The sequence below is a fragment of the Periophthalmus magnuspinnatus genome, chromosome 10 (assembly GCF_009829125.3).
Source record: "Periophthalmus magnuspinnatus isolate fPerMag1 chromosome 10, fPerMag1.2.pri, whole genome shotgun sequence".
NCBI lineage: Eukaryota > Metazoa > Chordata > Actinopteri > Gobiiformes > Gobiidae > Periophthalmus > Periophthalmus magnuspinnatus.
Window position 1 is genome coordinate 125,257 of NC_047135.1, and position 20,812 is coordinate 146,068.

Sequence of the window (20,812 nt, forward strand, 5' to 3'; positions counted from 1 at the left end):
GAGAGTAAAGAAAAACATAACTCCTAAAACTTGTGTTTGATTAAACAGAAAAACAATAGGCTTTATTTATATTTGAAGTAAACTTGTTAGTGTAGTGCACATGGCAGTTTGTTATCTTTTGCAGGTTCAGCTCCTTTGCTGCAGTGCCACCTGTACCTTCTGTCGTGTATTAGAGTTTCGTTCTGTAGAAATATCCATAGCATGTTAGGAGTTTTGGTTTGTAAAGATGTTTAATATATTACCTGTACTGTTTACTTCTGCAACACATTATAGGAGTTTAGTTCTGTATATATATAATTGATATTATATTTATTTCAATGCCTAATTATACAGGAGTCCTTCCCTCTGCAGGATCAACTCCACCGCCTCTTCCACATCCTCCACGGTGTGTCGCGGCTGCAGCAGTTCCGCCTCCAACCCCGCCCACTGGTCTGAGGATGGTGGGGAGGCCGGATCGAACACACCTGTGCACACCTGGCACACACACTGGGTTATGGTAAAATCACCTTTACACCTGTAGAGACTTTAGCTCACACTTTTAAACTCACCAGGACAGAGCGACACTCCTCTGCGCCCGACACCAACCCCTCCTCCTCTTCAGGGACTCCTCCCATTGTGATGGAGACTGCCTTACCCGTTGCCATGGAGACCCTGCGTGGCGCTGTCGCCGCTGTAACAGCATTATGTTTGAGGAAGCGGTCGTAAAGATTAGCGCCATACACGTCCGTCAGGGGATTGTCCCTGAAAAAGAAAAAAAGTGTGAGGATGGGAGGACATTTGACACACAGAGAGGGCATCTGACTCACTGAGGGATGATGGGAGGGCATCTGACACACTGAGGGATGATGGGAGGGCATCTGACACACTGAGGGATGATGGGAGGTCATCTGACACACTGAGGGATTATGGGAGGGCATCTGACACACTGAGGGATTATGGGAGGACATCTGATACACTGAGGGATTATGGGAGGGCATCTGATACACTGAGGAATGATGGGAGGGCATCTGACACACTGAGGGATTATGGGAGGTCATCTGACCCAATGGCGTAGATTGTCCTGAGTCTGGAGGCAGCCCTAGAGTCTGATGATGTCATCTGTGATGTCAGCAGGTGTTCTGCGTAGCGATAGGTCAAAACGCTTGGTTTCCCTAGCAGCGCCTCAATTTGAAGCTCCACCCCCGACAGTTTCTTAAAGACCGCCTCCAAACAGAGCACGAATACGCCATGACCGAACCTGCACAAATATACATGAAGATTTTATAGTAGTAGTAGTAGAACTATAGTAGTAGTGGTAGTAGTAGTTGTAGTAGAGTTAGAGTACTAGGAGTAGTAGTAGTAGTAGTAGTAGTAGTAGTAGTAGTACCTGGGGCTGGGGGCGTGGCTTTTCCATAGGAGGTCAGGGTTACAAATGATTATTGGCAGCTGTGGGGTGGAGCCTGGGGGCAGGTGGGCAGAGCCTGGGTTCCCATTGGTCAGAATGACATCGATCATGATCTGTAAGTGACTTTCCCAGTGGGTGGGCTCCCCAAACAGAAGGATTCCTTTAAATATAATAAAAACATAACCGAACAGAAGGATGTCTTTAGTAATAAAGGACAATATGTTTACATATTTAAATATAATAAATATGTAAATATTATAAATGTAATTACATGTAAATATAACGTCCCCTCTCACAACATGAGCAGGATGCCTTCAAAGTGGAAATATAATGTGTTTAAAATGTTTAAATATGTTTAAATTTGTTTAAAATATTTAAATTTGTTTAGATTTGTTTAAAATGTTTAAATGTGTTTTAATCATAAAAGCCAAAGTTAAATTTGTCACTGGACAAACAGTTGTAGGAGTGAAGACGTTTGGCAGCTCGTCCAAGACATTTCTTCACTTCTGAAGTGCACATATATATATGTAAACCTTTTGAAGACTTTTTATACTTTATATAATATTTAGTTTTAAAGTGTTCATTGCTATGGAAATGATCCTTTGGTCATTCTGAAACCTATGGATGCTCTCATACTCCACACACACCTGTATATAATAGATGTGTCATATACATGTCATATGTGTCATATGTGTGTAATATGTGTCATGTGTGTCATATGTGTATCACGGACGTGTAATATATGTGTCATTTATGTGTAATATATGCGTAATATCCATCCATCCATTATCTTCTGTTTTATCCGGGGCCGGATCTCAGAGGGAACAGTTTCAGCAGGGACTCCCTCTCCACATACACCTCCTCCAGCTCCTCCGGCGGGACCCCAAGGCGTTCCCAGTCCAGAGAGACATAGTCCCTCCAGCGTGTCCTGGGTCTTCCCTGGGGCCTCCTCCCATTGGGACATGCCCTGAACACCTCCCCAAGGAGGCGTCCAGGAGGCATCCTGAGCAGATGCCCGAGCCACCTCAGCTGCTCCTCTCGACATGGAAGAGCAGTGGCTCTACATCGAGCTCCTTCCATGTGACTGCTCCTCCTTGGGTGCGCCCAGTCACCCCGCGGAGGAAACTCATTTCAGCCGCTTGTATGCGCGATCATTTCGGTCATTACCCAGAGCTCATGACCATAGGTGAGGGTAGAATGCAGATTGACGGTAAATCGAGAGCTTTGCTTTCAGACCGATAGAGAGAGGAGCGATACAGCGACCGCATCACTGCAGACGCTGCACCAATCCAACTGTCAATCTCACACTCCATCCTTCCCTCACTCGTGAACAAGACCCCGAGATACTTGAACTCCTCAATCAATCAATCAATCAAACTTTATTTCTATAGCACCTTCCAACAACCAAAGCTGACCAAAGTGCTGTACAACATTAAAAACAAGATTAAAAACAATAAACATCATACAAATAGGTCAACAAAGCACATTACACCATTCAAATAAAGAAAGTGTCACAGGGCCACTAAGTGATTAAAAGCAATTCTAAACAAATAGGTTTTAAGTTTGGCTTTGAACAAAGGCAGGTCAGTGATCGAACGTAACTCAATGGGCAAAGAGTTCCAGAGTTTTGGACCGGCCACTGCAAAAGAACGATCACCCCACTGTTTGCCCCGGGACCGGGGGACCTCCAGCAGATGTTGCCCAGCAGATCTTAGAGCTCTGCTGGGTTGGTGAGGGGTCAAAATGTCACACAGATAAGGTGCAAGACCACTGACTGCATTAAAAACAAACATCACAATTTTAAAATGAATTCTGAACTCACCAGGGAGCCAGTGCAAGGACAGGACAGGGGTGATGTGGTCATGTGACTCTTAGTGAGCAGGCGAGCTGCAGCATTTTGCACGAGCTGCAAACGGTGAAGACCAGTTTGATTAATCCCCATGCAGAGAGCATTACAGTTGTCTATGCGGGAACTAACAAAGGCATGGATAGCTTTCTCTAGGTCACCACGGCTCAGGAAGGGTTTAACCTGAAAGCTGAAAGAAGCTTGCTCTGACCACAGAAACTATTTGTTTATCAAATTTTTGACCGCTCTCCAATTTCACCCCCAAATTTTTGACAACGTGGTTAAAGTGGGGGTCCAAAGCAACAAGACCAGGAGCTCTTCCACTCCTCCACTTGAGGCAGAGACTCCCCACCCACCTGAAAGGGCGCCACCTTTTTCCGGTCGTGAACCATGGCCTCGGATTTGGAGGAGCTGATTCTCATCCCAGCCACTTCACACTCGGCTGCAAACCTCCCCAGTGCTGCAGGTCCTGGCTTGATGAAGCCATCAGGACAATATCATCTGCAAACAGCAGAGATGAGATCCTGTTGTTCCCAAACCGGACCCCCTCCAGCCCCTGGCTGCACGTAGAAATTCTGTCCATAAGGATAATGAGCAGAACTGGTGACTCCTGGTGGAGTCCAACATGCACCGGGAACAGGTCTGACTTACTGCCGGCAATGAACACAGCTCCTGCTCCCGGACACAGCCAAATGCCTTCTCCACATCCACAAAACACATGTGGACTGTGACAAACTCCCATGAGCCTCGAGGACCCTATGGAAAGTATAGAGCTGGTCCAGTGTTCCACGACTGGGACGAAAAGCACACTTCTCCTCCTGGATGTGAGGTTCGACTATCGGACGGATTCTCCTCTCCAGTCCCGTGAATAGACCTTACCCTGGCTGAGGAGTGTGATTCCCCTGCAGATGAAACACTATGTGCAATATATGTGTAATATATGTGTCATTTATGTGTAATATATGTGTCATTTATGTGTAATATATGTGTCATTTATGTGTAATATATGTGTCATTTATGAGCAATATATGTGTAATTTATGAGTAATATATGTGTAATATATGTGTCATTTATGTGTAATATATGTGTAATTTATGAGTAATATATGTGTAATATATGTGTCATTTATGTGTAATATATGTGTCATTTATGTGTAATATATGTGTCATTTATGTGTAATATATGTGTCATTTATGTGTAATATATGTGTATTATATGTGTAATTTATGAGTAATATATGTGTAATATATGTGTCATTTATGTGTAATATATGTGTCATTTATGTGTAATATATGTGTCATTTATGTGTAATATATGTGTAATATATGTGTCATTTATGAGCAATATATGTGTCATTTATGTGTAATATATGTGTCATTTATGTGTAATATATGTGTCATTTATGTGTAATATATGTGTAATTTATGAGTAATATATGTGTAATATATGTGTCATTTATGTGTAATATATGTGTCATTTATGTGTAATATATGTGTCATTTATGTGTAATATATGTGTCATTTATGTGTAATATATGTGTAATTTATGAGTAATATATGTGTAATATATGCACATTGTATGTGTGCGTAAACTCATACTGTCTGGAGCTCGACCAGGACTCACCCTGGATCCTCGGCAGTGTCTGGAGTGCAGACTGAAACACACAGAGGTCAGAGGTCACATTGTGAAGTACCTGTTAAAGTCTTTTAATATGAAAGTACCTGTTTAAGTGTTTTATTGTGAAAGTACCTGGGCAAAGCCTTTTAATGTGAAAGTATCTGCGTAAAGTCTTTTATTGTGAAAGTACCTGGGCAGGTCGGGGGTCATGGTCCACGGCATCCAGCAGGGGGCAGTGTTTCCTCACGTCGTCAATCGTCACGATTTGATCAAAACCTAACCTTTAAAAACACAGAGTAAGAACCAGGTCTAAGAACCAGGACTAAACCAGGACCACACTGGGACTAAGTCTGTTTGATTTTGAAGGACATAGTAGTTTTATAGTGTTTTATTTTGAAGGGTACCTGTGGGCGATTTCTCTGATTGGTCCCTGGCCTGACACCAGCACCACTCTGTGATGAAGACTCTTCATCATCGTCAGGGGACTGTACGACAAGACCACCTGCTCTGGGTGCACCTGCAGCCAATCAGAGAGCAGAGAGGGTCAGACAGCCAATCGGAGGGAGGAGATGGTCACTTCTTCATCACCTGCTCAGGTCTGACAGCTGATTGGCTCTCACCTGGATGTGCAGCAGGTCTGACAGCTGATTGGCTCTTACCTGAACGTGCAGCAGATCTGACAGCTGATTGGCTCTCTGCTCACGATGACAACTTCCTGCATTGGTCACAAACACGACAGGAAATATGAAGTCCTTGTTCGGGCGCTGGAGCTTCTTAAAGGCACGGCGTGCAGCGGGAACCACAGACCGACCACGAACCAATACCCCGTCCACGTCCAGAAGAAGACCAGCCTAGGACCAGGATCTAAATTAGTTCTAAACCAGGATTAAACTAGATCTAAACCAGATTTGAACCAGGTCTAAACCAGAAACAGATCTAAACAAGGTCTGAACCAGGACTAAACCAGGACCATAATAAGACTAAACCAGAGACAGGTCTAAATCAGGTCTAAACTAGGCGTAAACCCTGAACCAGGATTAATACTGATTTGTCAAAGCCTGATCCTGTCACATCTCATCAGGCTGGCCTGGATGGGAGACCACTGGGAAAATCAGGTGCTACAGTGCAGTAGCAGTGGTGAAATCTGCCATTGTGCTCTTAGGCATAGACTGTATATATAAATGGACATAGCTAACCTGCTAGCCAATGTGTTCCAAACAGGAAGTGATCATGGCCTGCCAGCTCCACTGACTCTGGCTCCAATTCATTTTCTGTGTAAAACTGTGTTGGCAACAGGTTTGGTTGACACCAAGCGCCCGCTCCCTGCTAAACCAGGTGCGAGTGGGAAGGCCCGTTACCTTCAGCAAACTTCCTCCTGATTGGCTCTTTAGTTGCTATGATACTTTTCGGAATTCCAAATATGTAGCCCCAAATTGCCCAAATTGGCCCCTGTAACTCCATCGATGAGCTTCGTTTCACTGGTCAAATGCTGTGGGTTATGTCACACTTCTTTATACAGTCTATGGGCAAGAACCTTCACCCACATTGCCCAATGTGAATGTGGTGTGTGAGTGAGTGTTGGTGGTGGTCGGAGGCGTCGATGGCGCAGGTTGGCAGCCTCACATCCACCAGTCTGCCCCATGGCAGCTGCAATAGTAGCTTTCCCCCACTGAGTGTGGAGTAAATTAATAATACACTGTAAAGTGCTTTGAATTTCTTAAAAGGCACTGCATAAATCCAAATGATTATTTATTTACAATCATTGTCAAACCTGAGACAAAATAATACATAATAATACATAACACTTGTGTAGTGCTTTTCATGACATTTCACACAAGACTCTAACCCCAACACCTACCCCAACCCCAATGCCATAAATGTTCAAATACAACAAAGAAAACCATGAAATTCTGTGATACATTTGGTCTGATCAAAGCCAGCCAAATATAAACATGTGAATATATAAAAATATATATATAAATAAATATTATAAAAATATCATATATAATGAAATCAAACCTGAGGAGCTCCACATGACAGGTGTCTGAAGAACTGACGACCAGCTCTGGACCACATGCTGAACTAGGACTGAACCAGGACTAAATTAGGACTAAACCAGGACTAAACCAGGACTGAAGCAGGGCTAAATCAGGACTAAACCAGGACTAAACCAGGACTGAAGCAGGGCTAAATCAGGACTAAAACAGGACTAAACCAGGACTAAATCAGGACTAAACCAGGACTAAACCAGGACTAAACCAGGACTAAACCAGGACTGAAGCAGGCCTAAATCAGGACTAAACCAGGACTAAACCAGGACTAAACCAGGACTGAAGCAGGGCTAAATCAGAACTAAACCAGGACTAAACCAGGACTAAACCAGGACTAAACCAGGACTAAACCAGGACTGAAGCAGGGCTAAATCAGGACTAAACCAGGACTAAACCAGGACTGAAGCAGGGCTAAATCAGGACTAAACCAGGACTAAACCAGGACTAAATCAGGACTAAACCAGGACTAAACCAGGACTGAAGCAGGGCTAAATCAGAACTAAACCAGGACTAAACCAGGACTAAACCAGGACTGAAGCAGGGCTAAATCAGGACTAAACCAGGACTAAATCAGGACTAAACCAGGAGTGAAGCAGGGCTAAATCAGGACTAAACCAGGACTAAACCAGGACTAAATTAGGACTAAACCAGGACTAAACCAGGACTGAAGCAAACCAGATGTTCCTCAGGTCTTCCTCAGGTCTGGTCTGCTCGTGGTTGGGATCTGATCCTGTCCCAGGTCTTGAGAGCCTTGTTCTGTGGAACGGCTCAGATCCTCCTGTAGTCCTGGTCTAGTCCCAGTTTAGTCTCTTGTCTCGTGCATCTCGTGCCTCTCGTGGACAGGAGCAGTGAGGTTCTTCATTAACTCGTTAGTGTCTGGAATCTGACGCAGAGTTCAGAGTTTCAGCCTGAATCTAAAATATATACAGATATACACAAATACATATACACATATATACATATACACATACACACATACACAAATACATATACACTTATACACATACACATATATACACATATATACATATACACATACACACATATACACAAATACATATACACAGACACATATATACACATACACATATATACATATACACATATATACATATACACATACACATATATACACATACACATGTATACATATCCACATACACATATATACACATACACATATATACACATACACATGTATACATATACACATATATACATATACACATACACACATACGCAAATACATATACACTTATACACATACACATATATACACATACACATGTATACATATACACATATATACATATACACATACATACATATACACAAATACACATACACATATATACACATACACATATATACATATACACATATATACATATACACATACACATACACATGTATACATATACACATATATACATATACACATACACATATATACACATACACATGTATACATATACACATATATACATATACACATACACACATACACAAATACATATACACTTATACACACACACATATATACACATACACATGTATACATATACACATATATACATATACACATACACACATATACACAAATACATATACACATATATACATATATACACATACACATATACACACATTTATTTATTTTATTTTATGTATTTATTTATTTAAAAAAGGGACAATGCACATTAATCAACTAATTACAACAATTACTAATTACAAAAAATGTAAATGTGCCTGAGTTAGCTGACTAGAGCAAATTTTCATCGGTTGTCCCCAGGCCAGATGTATCAAGGCAACCTACAATTAAGAGAACATTTCACATCAAAAACATTCAAAGATAAGAATTAAACATGTTGAAAGACAATATAATGTGGATATAATTAAAAATATGTACATTTATAGATACCTATTTACAATTAATGCTCACAAGACTGAGTTTCCACAAGCCATTTTTTGGCATTCTTTTTAAATGAAAAGAATGATGGAGACTCTCTAATGGCTTCACTGTTCCACTGCTGCTTTGACTGAGAAAACTGCCTGACTAAAGGCTGATCTTCTGTGAGGAATAACACAGTCTGCCCTCGCTGCTCCTCTGGTCACTCGGCCCTCACTAGATCTAAACTTTACGAAATCACCCAGTGACGGCGGGACAGTGCCATGTTTGATTTTATAGACCAAGCAGATGTTTTTAAATTTAACCAAATTATTCCAATTCAGCAAATTGTATTTTTGTAGAATTTGACAGTGATGATATCTGTAATGTTTTTATCCAATGTTTTTAGAGCTTGTTTATAAAGTGATTCTAGTCTTGGTTTAGTCCTGGTCCTTGCTTAGTCCTGGTTTAGTCTTGGTTTAGTCCTGGTTTAGTCCTGTTCTCCTAATGAGATTTCATCTGCGTGTGATTGGCTGATTTGTAAATAGAGGCATGTGATTGGTTCTTCCCTGTGGTTTTGAACACTACAATATTTTATTCCCTATATGAAAAGTATATTTAAAACAATTGAGCTGTGCAATTCTTTTATCTTTTCTTAATCAAACCCCAAATAGTTTACAGTTGTTTTAAATGTGATTACTAATAATAAATTAAAATGTGTCTTTAAATGTATTTGTTACAGTTCGTGGCGTGTTTGCACCTAATAACACTTATTTCATATTTAATAACTTGAATAATAATAAAACTAATGATATTATATTTTATAATTAAACCTCTGTTCTCAAGGGTCAGGGGTCACGTTGCAGCAGGCGGAACCTCTTTTTCGTTCCGCTGTTTCCACCGGACCCGCTCCCGCCTCCGTCACTTCCTGTTTCCTGAGTTAAAGGCGGCCCGGGCGAATCCGCGGCTGAATATTTTTGGTTTGTTTTTGGTGAATCCAGTTGGATCCGCGCCATCAGAACCGCAGTCATGGTGAGTGAGGTCCCGGGGGTTCGGTACCGGCCCGGTCCAGCCGCAGAGACCGATATTTACGCGGAAATTAACACGTAAATGTGCGCCTTTCCCCGGTGAAAGGATGGGGCTCCAGCGGCGCTCGGACGTCGTTGTGACGTTGGGTTTTGTGTTTGAATCTCACCGTTTTTGTTTCGTTTGTCGTAAACTCTGTGTCTGTGGAAAAGGCTCCAAACGTCTTAATTAAAACGCCTGTTTAAGGTTTATTTGGCCGTAAATACAGCTGAACGTCTGTCTCATTCATTCTGCTCATGAGGCTTAAACTCTACTCAATGAAAACTTTTGTGTTTTTTTTTTCTCTTTGTGCTGAAATCGGGGAGTTTGTCTGAGAGACTGTTGAAGTGTCTAATGCACTGCTCAAGTCTTCAGATTGTTCCAACATTATCTCTTTGTTTACATCGTGTCTTTGTCAAAATGGCGCTAAACTCAAACAAACCGACCTCAGAGCCAGGAGTCTGGGTTCTGTTCTGTTGTTCTGTTCTGCCCCGTTGAAGTCCAGGGATAAACCTGCTCTGTCCCTGTCCCCGCTGCAGCTTTGGATGAAACTCCACGTCTCCTGTATAAATCACAGATTATGAGCTCTGTGCAGGCTCTGGTTAAAGTCTGAAGAGAAACATGAGCATCTGCACAACATTTTACATAATGTACTTAATGTAAAATGTCTTTAAGTTTAAAATTTGTGAAATGTACCAAAATAGGCTCACAACATCAAATTTAAGTTGTGACACTGTCACTCTAGACAAGGAACAATTATGCATGATATTTACCCAAAAATTGTTCCATCTTGTATCGATATGGTGGCACCGTGTAGAGTGGTGACGGACCCTGCGAGACCTGTGGTTTAGTCCCGTGTTGCCTTCACACACCGGTGTGTTCTGAATAGGTCTATAGTCGACATGTGTTTTGGATTTGAGGCAAAAATCTTGTATAAAGGGAATGAAAGGCCAAAATGAACTGCACTATTATAAATTATGTCAGAATCTCATCTTCTGGACCCAAGTGTCCACATGTCTCTTGGAAATTGTCCTCGTTCGGCTCCTACAAAATTCTTTCTGCCATTGTCTCAAGTAAAACTAAACAAAATGATAGACTACTAATTTTGTGTTTACATGAGTCTTTCATATTCATGTTTCAGACGGTGGCTAAGGAAAAGGACCTTAGACATGCATCTGAAACACAATAAAACCCAAACATGTTAGCAGGTCTGTGGAGGGCTCCCCAGTGGTTTTCACACATGTTAACCCCCCAGTGGCTCTACATTTAGTTCTGTTCTTTTTACTTTGCGTCGGTCTTGTTCACACTGCGCGTCATGCATCCCAAGCTGATCAAAGAACTTATCTCCATGACAACGAGCTTCAAGAGACAGGCCCATGAACGCATGCATGCACACTTGACCTGTACACAGAGGTCTTTCACCTGTGGCTAAACACACTGACGACCGTACACCCTGGTGGAGGAGGAGAAAAGGCTTTTGGAACCACGCACAGAGGTTGGTTCTCACGGCATTTGCCCCTGCCTTGATGGGGCTGCTCCTGAGACCTCCAGTTTGTAGATTTCTTGGACCGACCATTCACTGCAGTCTAGAGTGAGAGTGTTGGGTTCCAGCCGACCCGAACACCGCTCTGAGAGCGAAGTGTGTGTCTCTGATGTGTATGTTTGTTTGGGTTTTTTTTTGTTTCAGACGGTGGGTAAGAGCTCTAAGATGCTGCAGCACATCGACTTCAGGATGCGCTGTATTCTTCAGGACGGTCGCATTTTCATCGGGACGTTTAAAGCCTTTGACAAACACATGAACCTGATCCTGTGCGATTGCGACGAGTTCAGAAAAATCAAGTATGTTTCACTTCATACAAATGACACGTTTAATGCGCACACCAACACAGGTCTAAGTGATACTGAGCTCAGAGTGCAGGAAAATAAAGTGAGTTCTACCTCAGACGGTGTTGGCTTCACACAAGCCAATGCTAAAGAGAACTGGTTCCATAAAAAGTTTGTCCATGTCGATAATGTGACATAACCTTCTACCTCCAGTATTTTGATGAGACACATGTGAAATGGCTGCCTGTGTGAATGTTTTAAAATGGCAGCGTAACGTAAGAGACGACATGTAAACGCATGGACAACGGTTGACATATGCTCCGTGGCATAGGCCTGTCCCATTTTGGCACGGCCTTTGCGGTCAATGGAGGTGTGCCGAAGGGCCCTTCGAAGTGTGCAGCTGTTGATTTGGGACACTACTTTTGGTGTTTCGTTTCAGGCCGAAGAACACGAAGCAGCCAGAGCGCGAGGAGAAGAGGGTCCTGGGTCTAGTGTTGCTACGAGGAGAAAACCTGGTGTCTATGACTGTAGAGGGACCTCCTCCTAAAGACGTGAGGCTCTGCTCCTGCTCCGGGCTCTGCTCCTCCCTTCTCCTCCGGGCTCTGCTCCTCCCTTCTCCTCCGGGCTCTGCTCCTCCCTTCTCCTCCGGGCTCTGCTCCTCCCTTCTCCTCCGGGCTCTGCTCCTCCTCTGGCTCTGCCGCTCTGCCGTTCCTCCTCTGCCGCTCTTCCTCCTATGGCTCTGCCGCTCTGCTCTTCCTCCTCCTGGCTCTGCCGCTCTGCTCTTCCTCCTATGGCTCTGCCGCTCTGCTCTTCCTCCTCCTGGCTCTGCCGCTCTGCTCTTCCTCCTCCTGGCTCTGCCGCTCTGCTCTTCCTCCTCTGGCTTTGCTCCTGACGTATTGTTTTGTTTCAGACTGGGATTGCCCGTGTGCCCCTGGCAGGTGTGGCAGGGGGTCCAGGTGTGGGCAGGGCGGCTGGCAGGGGCGTGCCCGCCGGGGCCCCAATGGCAGCAGCACCCGCGGGTTTAGCGGGTCCCGTGAGAGGAGTAGGCGGCCCCTCGCAGCAGGTACAGTGCGCTCTGAGGTTTGGGGGTCAGTGTTTCCCATAGATTTGTTTTTTTCACTATTGTTGCGTGTTTGCCTACGTTCGGTGTTTGAGCACTTGTAACAGACACTTGTCAAAAATAAGTTTATGATGCAGTGAGTCTGTGATATTCTCCAGGTTATTTTGGACTCTGGGGGGGCCATAGTCTCCTGTATTATTCTGATCCACTTTGGAAACTGCAACACTTAGGTTGTCCAGCACATTTTATAAATGGACTGATAAAAATAACACTCTTGAGGAACAAAAAAATGAATAAATGCTTTATCTCTCTCTTAACAAAACTGTAAAATTAGATGAGAGTAAATTCTAAAATGTCAATAAATAAAACTAGTTAAAATAAAAGACAGTAAAAACACCACTGTGAGAGCAATGGGAAACACAGAGTTCGTGGTCGTGACTCTGGTGTTTTGATGTTTAACCCTTTGTGTCTCAGGTCATGACCCCTCAGGGCAGGGGCACTGTTGCCGTGGCAGCAGCCGGGGCCAGTATTGCAGGGGCGCCCACGCAGTACCCCCCTGGCCGAGGAGCACCGCCCCCTATGGGCCGAGGAGCACCTCCAGGTCAGTCTCTCTCTCTCTCTCTCTCCTGACTGGTCACTACGTCTGTGTCCTCCTCTTTGATTGGCTCCTGTGTGCCTTCCTCTCTGATTGGCTGTTGTGTTGCAGGTATGATGGGCCCTCCCCCTGGCATGCGGCCCCCAATGGGTCCTCCCATGGGCATGCCCCCGGGCAGAGGCGCTCCCATGGGCATGCCTCCTCCCGGCATGAGGCCCCCTCCCCCAGGCATGAGAGGTGAGTCCAGACCTGGTTTAGACCAGTGTCCAGTCTGAGCTGGTCTCTCAGCACCAGTGTGTTACAGATTTACAGATTGTAATTCTCTTCTCTCCCCTCAGGACCCCCTCCCCCCGGGATGAGGCCGCCCCCGCGCCCCTGATCCCCCCCCGCGAGCTGGGCCTCAGAGCCTGGTTTAGTCTGGACCTCAGTCCTGGTCCAGACTGGTCCTGTTTGTACAGTTTTGTTTTGTACTTTAGTTTTTAATAAAGTCCTGGAGACACTTTGGCCTTTGTCACTTTTTTAATTTTTATTTTATTAACCCCCCTAACACCCGGGCTCTTGCATGACGTGCTTTATTAATTTCTTTGTTGTTTAGGCTGATTAGACCTGATCATGTAAAAAGTTAATCCTTTGTTTTTACTTATGTAGTTTCTGAGAAAAGTGATGTAAAACAACTGTCCTATGTGAACATTTTAATCATTTTGACAAAACGATTGAATGATTTGCAAAAACTATTTAAGTGCTTGAACACAGGAACATGAATGGGGAAAAAACAAAATGAGAAACAATTGTGCATCTTGAAACGATGCGTCTCATGTAAAGTGCTGCTGACATGAGCAGGAAGATATGCCTTTACAAAAAAGAAAATTCTGAACTCCTAAAAATATTCCAAATTGAACATTTTTGCATTGTTGCTGTTCTTCTAAAAATTTGCATTGTGGCCAAGACAACCCAAAATGTGTCGTCCACATATGTGGACGCCTGGTCCTAGGAGGTTAAAGTATTTGTGCAGAGTGCCTCCTGCTGACTGTCTGACATAACTGAAGTAAATCTACCACAGGGTTTAAATGCACCTCAGGTTAATGATGCTTTCATGTGTCATAGTCAAGTCACATCATTTTATATAGATCGAGCATAAAGTTTATAGTTTCTTTTTTATCACAAACACGTGACCTCTGATCGTTTTGGGAAAAGTTCATATTTTCAATAATGAAAAAGAACAAAGATGGTATAAAATCGGAGTTCCATCATTTAAGGAACAAAGTCATGAAAGTTTAAATTATAATTCTAGGGCGAGTTGAATTTTGTAGTGGGAGGTTTGAGAATGTTTTAATCCAGAAAAGGTTTGATTTGAGATTTTTGTCATTTCCGGTATTGATGAGGTCACGTGACCGTGGACCGGGGGTCACGTGATTGTGGGCGGCAGGTCATGTGACTTTTCAGAAGCGGATTCGTCTGTGCGGAAGGAAAAAGTGAAAAGGTAAAAATAAAAAACTGTGAAAGCTGCGCATTTACAGATTTAAACTCATCAGAACCGAACGACGGACCAGAGTCAGTTTAGACTTTAGACAAACTGAGAATCACTGATGTTTTTACTTTAGATTTGAATAAAAATGAACCGGACACTCACGGGAGCGTTTAGACCCGGGACAGACCCGGGACAGACCCGGGACAGGAGCGTTTAGACCCGGGACAGACCCGGGACAGACCCGGGACAGACCCGGGACAGACCCGGGACAGACCCGGGACAGGAGCGTTTAGACCCGGGACAGACCCGGGACAGACCCGGGACAGACCCGGGACAGGCCCGGGACAGACCCGGGACAGGAGCGTTTAGACCCGGGGTTCGGTGCTGGAGGTTCGGTGTCTTGGCCTGTGGAGACACATGGATCATATTTTATGTGGGGACCTGTTTGTTTCTGTTTAAAACTCAAACTCAGAAAAAACTACATCAGAATGTCTCAGTCACGTGACTTCGATAAACCTGTCACGTGATCAACCAAAATATTTTATCACTTTTAAACCCGGACTAAATTAGAATTAAACCAGGACTAAATCAGGACTAAACCGGGACTAAACCAGGACCAATCCGGGACTAAACCGGGACTAAACCAGGACTGAAGCAGGGCTAAATCAGGACTAAACCGGGACTAAACCAGGACTGAAGCAGGGCTAAATCAGGACTAAACCAGGACTAAACCAGGACTAAACCAGGACTGAAGCAGGGCTAAATCAGGACTAAACCAGGACTAAATCAGGACTAAACCAGGACTAAACCAGGCCTGTACTGTATGATGAGAGCGAGCAGAGAGGAGTGGAGAGGAGGAGAGAGGAGCAGAGAGGAGGAGAGAGGAGCAGAGAGGAGGAGAGAGGAGCAGAGAGGAGGAGAGAGGAGCAGAGAGGAGGAGAGAGGAGCAGAGAGGAGGAGAGAGGAGGAGAGAAGCGGGAAAGGAGCGGAGAGGAGTGGAGAGGAGCAGCGAGGAGGAAAGAGGAGGAGAGAGGAGCAGAAGGGAGTGGAGAGGAGCAGCGAGGAGGAAAGAGGAGGAGAGAGGAGGAAAGAGGAGCGGAGAGGAGGAAAGAGGAGCGGAGAGGAGGAGAGAGGAGCGGAGAGGAGGAAAGAGGAGCAGAGAGGAGGAAAGAGGAGCCGAGAGGAGCAGAGAGGAGTGGAGAGGAGGAGAGAGGAGCGGCCTCGAAGGAGGCAAGAGAATAAAACATTAACTGTAATGTCAACCCCTTTTGGACCCAGTCGGCCCCTGCTTGTCTCTGCTGGTCTCTGCTGGTCCCTGTCGGCCCCTGCTGGTCCCTGCTGGTCCCTGTGGGCCCCTGTGGGTCCCTGCTGGTCCCTGTGGGTCCCTGTGGGCCCCTGTGGGTCCCTGTCGGCCCCTGTTGGCCCCTGTCGGCCCCTGTTGGCCCCTGTCGGCCCCTGTGGGTCCCTGTCGGCCCCTGTTGGCCCCTGTCGGCCCCTGTGGGTCCCTGTCAGTCCCTGTTGGCACTTGTCAGCTAAACCCGAGCGGTCTGATTACTTTGCGCTCTATGAGAAAAATCATCTTTGGACTGTTTTTTTCGTTGTAGTACCATTGAGTGGCCACTAGTCCAACTCGAGATGCTCTAAGCGGCCGGACTCTCCAGTTATTTTAATAGATCACTGTGTTTGTGACGTAGATGCGGCGGGTTTGGGCACACTGCCTGGTTGTGTTGATCTACTTCCTGTGTGCGGCGGGTCACCTCCTTTGTGGGGCGGAGCCTGTGGAGGATGAGGTCAAATATCTGCCCGGGTTAAACAAACAGCCCAGCTTCAGACACTTCTCTGGCTACCTGGACCTGCCCACAGGGAAACACCTGCACTACTGGTATTTATACTTCTATAAACACTACTACAACAACTACTGCTGTACCAAATAATACTACTGCAACAACTACTGTTTTTTTTTTATCAAATGTACAAACATCCTCACATCTGTAACAAGAACAACAGGCACCGGGAAAAAGAAACATGTTTATGAAATCAACAGATAAACATACACAGACACACAAACACACATTACATCAGAGATCATCAATCACTCTACCCAGAGCGTCACACTGTACCCAGAGCGCCGCACTGTACCCAGACTACCACACTGTACCCAGAGCGCCTCAGATGTTCAGTAGTTCCTGGGTCAGGTTAATTTAATATTGTTATTGTTTAATATTAAGTCTCAGATGGATGTGTCTCACTCAGGATCTTAAAATGAATTTGGAATTTAAAAAATCTGTTTCTTGTTTCCACCTTCTTCATTTTCATTCACAGATTCAGGTATTTTAAAATGATGATGATGTTTTAATTATCTGGTGTAGATGTGGAATCAACGGGAGAAATGCAGTTTAGTTTGTTCCTCTGTTTGTGACGAGTTCAAGTTTGATTCTCATTTCATCCTGTTTATTCAGTGTCACTTGTGGTTTTGTCTTTTGTTAAATGAGGTTTTAAACATAGTCTGTAAAGAAGTGACTGAGTGAGTGTGACGCCACCCACAGGCCATAAAAAGAAGTGATAGTTCTAATTGTATCTAATCCTGTTTTAGCCTGTTTATGTGTATGAATGTTTCTGTGTGTATATGTGTAAGTGTATGTGTGTATAAGTGTATGTGTGTATGTGCTTACAGAGGGGAGTTAACATCAACTCTTCATCCACAGAGTGGGTACAAAGCCCCGATAAGTGTCACACTGAGGGAGGCAGCGACTGACCTAAAAGAAAAGATCATTGCCCGAATAAACACAAGGCAACCAGTCAGTTACAGAAACTAAGAACCATCTGAGAGTTTCAGTGCTCAGATACAGACAGAGTGACCCACCAGACACTGTGGTGCTGGACATCGCAGAACATCAAGAAAAAGGAACATGAGAAACTAGAGAAACACCAGGAGCTCAAAGAAGAGCTGGAGAAGACCTAGAAGTTGAAGGCCTCAGTGGTGCCCGTGGTCATCGGAGCACTCGGGGCAGTGACCCCCAAACTGGAGGAGGCTAAAACGGATCCCAGGAAAAACATCAGACATTTCAGTCCAGAAAATTGCAGTACTAGGAACAGCAAAGATACTGTAGAACCCTCGAGCTCCAGGCCTCTGGTAGAGGACTCGAGCTCCCGGCCTCCGGTAGAGGACTCGAGCTGGCGGAAAAAAAAGAGAACACCCGTAGTGGGTGAAGACAAGATTTTGATATTTTTTATGCTCTTGTGTTTCAGGTTCGTGGAGTCTCAGTCCCAGCCCTCTGTGGATCCTCTGGTGCTGTGGCTGAACGGGGGCCCAGGATGCAGCTCTCTGGACGGACTTCTGACGGAGCACGGCCCCTTCCTGGTACGGCTGGGAACTACAGTGCCGATACGATACTCGAAACACAATACTCAATACTGCAGTTTTCTAACTCGGAAGTCAACAGACTTTTTTTTATTAAGTGGTTTTAGATGAATATTGTGATTTAAAATGTGTAAATTATAACAGAATGGTCCACAGAGATGAGAACTGTAGAGACAAAAGCACAATAGAACCATAGAGACACAGTCGAGACACGGTGAGACACAATAGAAGAATAGAGACAAAGACAGTGAGGCACAGTGAGACACAATAGAGACACAGTGAGACACAATAGAAGAATAGAGACAAAGACAGTGAGGCACAGTGAGACACAATAGAGACACAGTGAGACACAATAGAGACACAATAGAGGAATAGAGCAGCTCGTGATATCAATACTGTCTATCACGATATTTTTAACATTTCAACATCTGTGTTTCAGATTCAGGACGACGGAGCGACTCTGAAATACAACGACTTCAGCTGGAACAAGGTCTGACCCACAACACACGGCCCAAACACGACCCAAACACGACCCAAACACGGCCCTAACACGGCCCAAACACGGCCCAAACACGGCCCAAACACGGCCCAAACACGGCCCAAACACGGCCCAAACACGGCCCAAACACGGCCCAAACACGGCCCAAACACGGCCCAAACACGGCCCAAACACGACCCAAACACGGCCCAAACACGACCCAAACACGACCCAAACACAGATCCTGTGTTCTGTGTCTGTGGTCACTGTGGTAACAGTTTTAAGCGTGTTTGTCCCGTGTTCTTTGGTTAAACGTGTGTAACTGTTTTAAGTGTGTTTGTCCCGTGTTCTGCTGTGACACACGTGTCTCAGTTTAAATATCTTCAGTTTGACTCTCTGACTTTATTCTTAGAAACAGAAACAAATCGATGTTTTTTGAGCAGAATCCTCAAACTTCTGTTTTAATCAAGTCAAACTGTGGCTGTTTTTTTTACCTTTATTAACAGTTTGAATACAGAGTTTCACACAGTTTGATCCAACCAAACTCAAACGTGAGGCTTGTCCAAAGTACGGTTACTATGGCGACTTCAGTGCTTGTATCTGGGCTTGCTCAGTGTGACAGATAATGACACTGACCTTCTCCTCTCTGACCTTTGTCACAGATTGCCAATGTGCTGTACCTGGAGTCTCCGGCGTGGGTGGGCTTCTCCTACTCCGACAACAAAGATTACAGAACCAATGACACAGAGGTAAAGGACCGGGAACCCAGTGGTAATGGGGCACTGCACTACCACCGCAGAAACCCCTCCCACACACGAAACACAAACTGTTTCTAGCTTATCTTGAAAATACTGAAGTAATAATGTGTGTGGAGTAAAACAAAATGAGAAACAAAAACAACTTTCGCAGTACTTTTCACAGTACTTTTCACAGTACTTTTCACAGTGCTTTCTCGCAGTATTTCCCAGAGTACTTTGACGTGTGATATGTTCCAGGTGTCTCTGAATAACTACTTGGCTCTGAAGCAGTTCCTGAAGCTCTTCCCCAAGTTTCAGCCCAACCCTGTGTTTCTGACCGGAGAGAGCTACGCCGGGATCTACATCCCCACCCTCGCACAAAGGGTCATGGAGGATCCAACCATCAACCTGCAGGTAACAGGGCACTGAACCACCTACACCACCACACAGAGGGAGGATCCAACCATCAACCAGCAGGTAACAGGGCACTGAACCACCTACACCACCACACAGAGGGAGGATCCAACCATCAACCAGCAGGTAACAGGGCACTGAACCACCTACACCACCACACAGAGGGAGGATCCAACCATCAACCAGCAGGTAACAGGGCACTGAACCACCTACACCACCACACAGAGGGAGGGAACTACTTACCCGGCTGTTTCAGCTGAACACATGGCTTAACGCGTGTGCGGTCAGAGAACGGCACTATATTGAGAACTTTGATCTATTCTGGAAACAAGAGGATCTGTTCCTGAGCAGAGGTGGAGTGACAGAACCTGAGAGAACCTGAGAGAACCTGAGAGAACCTGAGAGAACCTCCTCCATGCTCTGAGGCATCTGCCTGGACAGGGTCCTGACCCAGTGAGAGAAAAGAGGAATGAGAGAAGCACCAACCAGAGACTGAACCAATGTGTCAGCAGCACCACAACTACCACCACCACCTCCCCCAGCGAAGGAGTCACCACCAGCACCGCCATGTGTCTTAGATAAAATGTCCCTGAGCTGTGGGGTGCCCCAGGGGTCAGTCCTGGGGCCCCTGTTGTTCAGTCTCTACATGCTGCAGTTAGGACAGTTAATACACAACAATAATGTGTCACACACAACTCTGCAACCTTTAAATCAGGCGAGAAATCTAGAGGTAATAATGGACTCAGACTTGAACTTTAACAGCCACATCAAATCAATAACATCTGCAGCTTTTTACCACCTAAAGAACATTGCAAAAATCAAAGGTAAACTGTCAAAGCCAGACTTAGAGAGACTTTGTGTCCAGTAGGTTAGACAACTGTAACGTCCTGCTCACTGGCCTCTCCAAAAGAGCCACAGAACAGAACATCCAGAACATCCAGAACATCCAGAACGCTGCTGCTCGGGTCAGGACTAGAACCAGGAAGTACTTCACACATGTGTCCTGTGCTCAGGTCTCTGGCTC

The 20,812-nt window shown here is 44.8% G+C and overlaps 3 protein-coding genes across 3 annotated transcripts in view; 2 read left to right on the plus strand and 1 right to left on the minus strand.

Annotated features, from left to right (window-relative positions):
- Nucleotides 1-321: 321 nt before the first annotated feature.
- Nucleotides 322-6,923, minus strand: zgc:77375 (uncharacterized protein LOC402927 homolog). The gene is made up of 9 exons (XM_055225032.1): nucleotides 6,867-6,923; nucleotides 5,507-5,698; nucleotides 5,252-5,364; nucleotides 5,038-5,128; nucleotides 4,854-4,884; nucleotides 1,367-1,544; nucleotides 1,043-1,237; nucleotides 549-741; nucleotides 322-474 (listed from the first exon to the last, which is right to left on the minus strand). Exons 1-9 carry the CDS (start codon nucleotides 6,921-6,923, stop codon nucleotides 322-324), a joined length of 1,203 nt encoding a protein of 400 aa, XP_055081007.1.
- A 2,789-nt stretch (nucleotides 6,924-9,712) lies between these two features.
- On the plus strand, nucleotides 9,713-13,868 carry snrpb (small nuclear ribonucleoprotein polypeptides B and B1). The gene is made up of 7 exons (XM_033973999.2): nucleotides 9,713-9,818; nucleotides 11,539-11,690; nucleotides 12,115-12,226; nucleotides 12,586-12,738; nucleotides 13,210-13,336; nucleotides 13,442-13,567; nucleotides 13,669-13,868. Exons 1-7 carry the CDS (start codon nucleotides 9,816-9,818, stop codon nucleotides 13,707-13,709), a joined length of 714 nt encoding a protein of 237 aa, XP_033829890.1. The 5' UTR covers nucleotides 9,713-9,815; the 3' UTR covers nucleotides 13,710-13,868.
- An 871-nt stretch (nucleotides 13,869-14,739) lies between these two features.
- The window catches only part of ctsa (cathepsin A), a 133,760-nt gene continuing 127,687 nt past the window's right edge, over nucleotides 14,740-20,812 (plus strand). Inside the window, exons 1-6 of the mRNA XM_033974476.2 lie at nucleotides 14,740-14,810; nucleotides 16,493-16,680; nucleotides 18,048-18,159; nucleotides 18,599-18,649; nucleotides 19,300-19,386; nucleotides 19,633-19,788. Coding sequence (XP_033830367.1) covers nucleotides 16,493-16,680; nucleotides 18,048-18,159; nucleotides 18,599-18,649; nucleotides 19,300-19,386; nucleotides 19,633-19,788 — 594 coding nt within the window. The 5' untranslated portion in view covers nucleotides 14,740-14,810. The remainder of the gene's footprint in view (nucleotides 14,811-16,492; nucleotides 16,681-18,047; nucleotides 18,160-18,598; nucleotides 18,650-19,299; nucleotides 19,387-19,632; nucleotides 19,789-20,812) is intronic.

Coding starts and splice junctions, on each gene's coding strand:
- zgc:77375 (XM_055225032.1), bottom strand. CDS start 6,923: ATGTGGTCCAGAGCTGGTCGTCAGTTCTTCAGACACCTGTCATGTGGA. Junction 5,699..6,866: donor TGTCATGTGGAGCTCCTCAG/GTTTGATTTCAT, acceptor TCCTGGTCCTAG/GCTGGTCTTCTTCTGGACGT. Junction 1,545..4,853: donor GACACTGCCGAGGATCCAGG/GTGAGTCCTGGT, acceptor TTATATTTAAAG/GAATCCTTCTGTTTGGGGAG.
- snrpb (XM_033973999.2), top strand. Junction 11,691..12,114: donor GACGAGTTCAGAAAAATCAA/GTATGTTTCACT, acceptor GTTTCGTTTCAG/GCCGAAGAACACGAAGCAGC. Junction 12,227..12,585: donor AGGGACCTCCTCCTAAAGAC/GTGAGGCTCTGC, acceptor GTTTTGTTTCAG/ACTGGGATTGCCCGTGTGCC.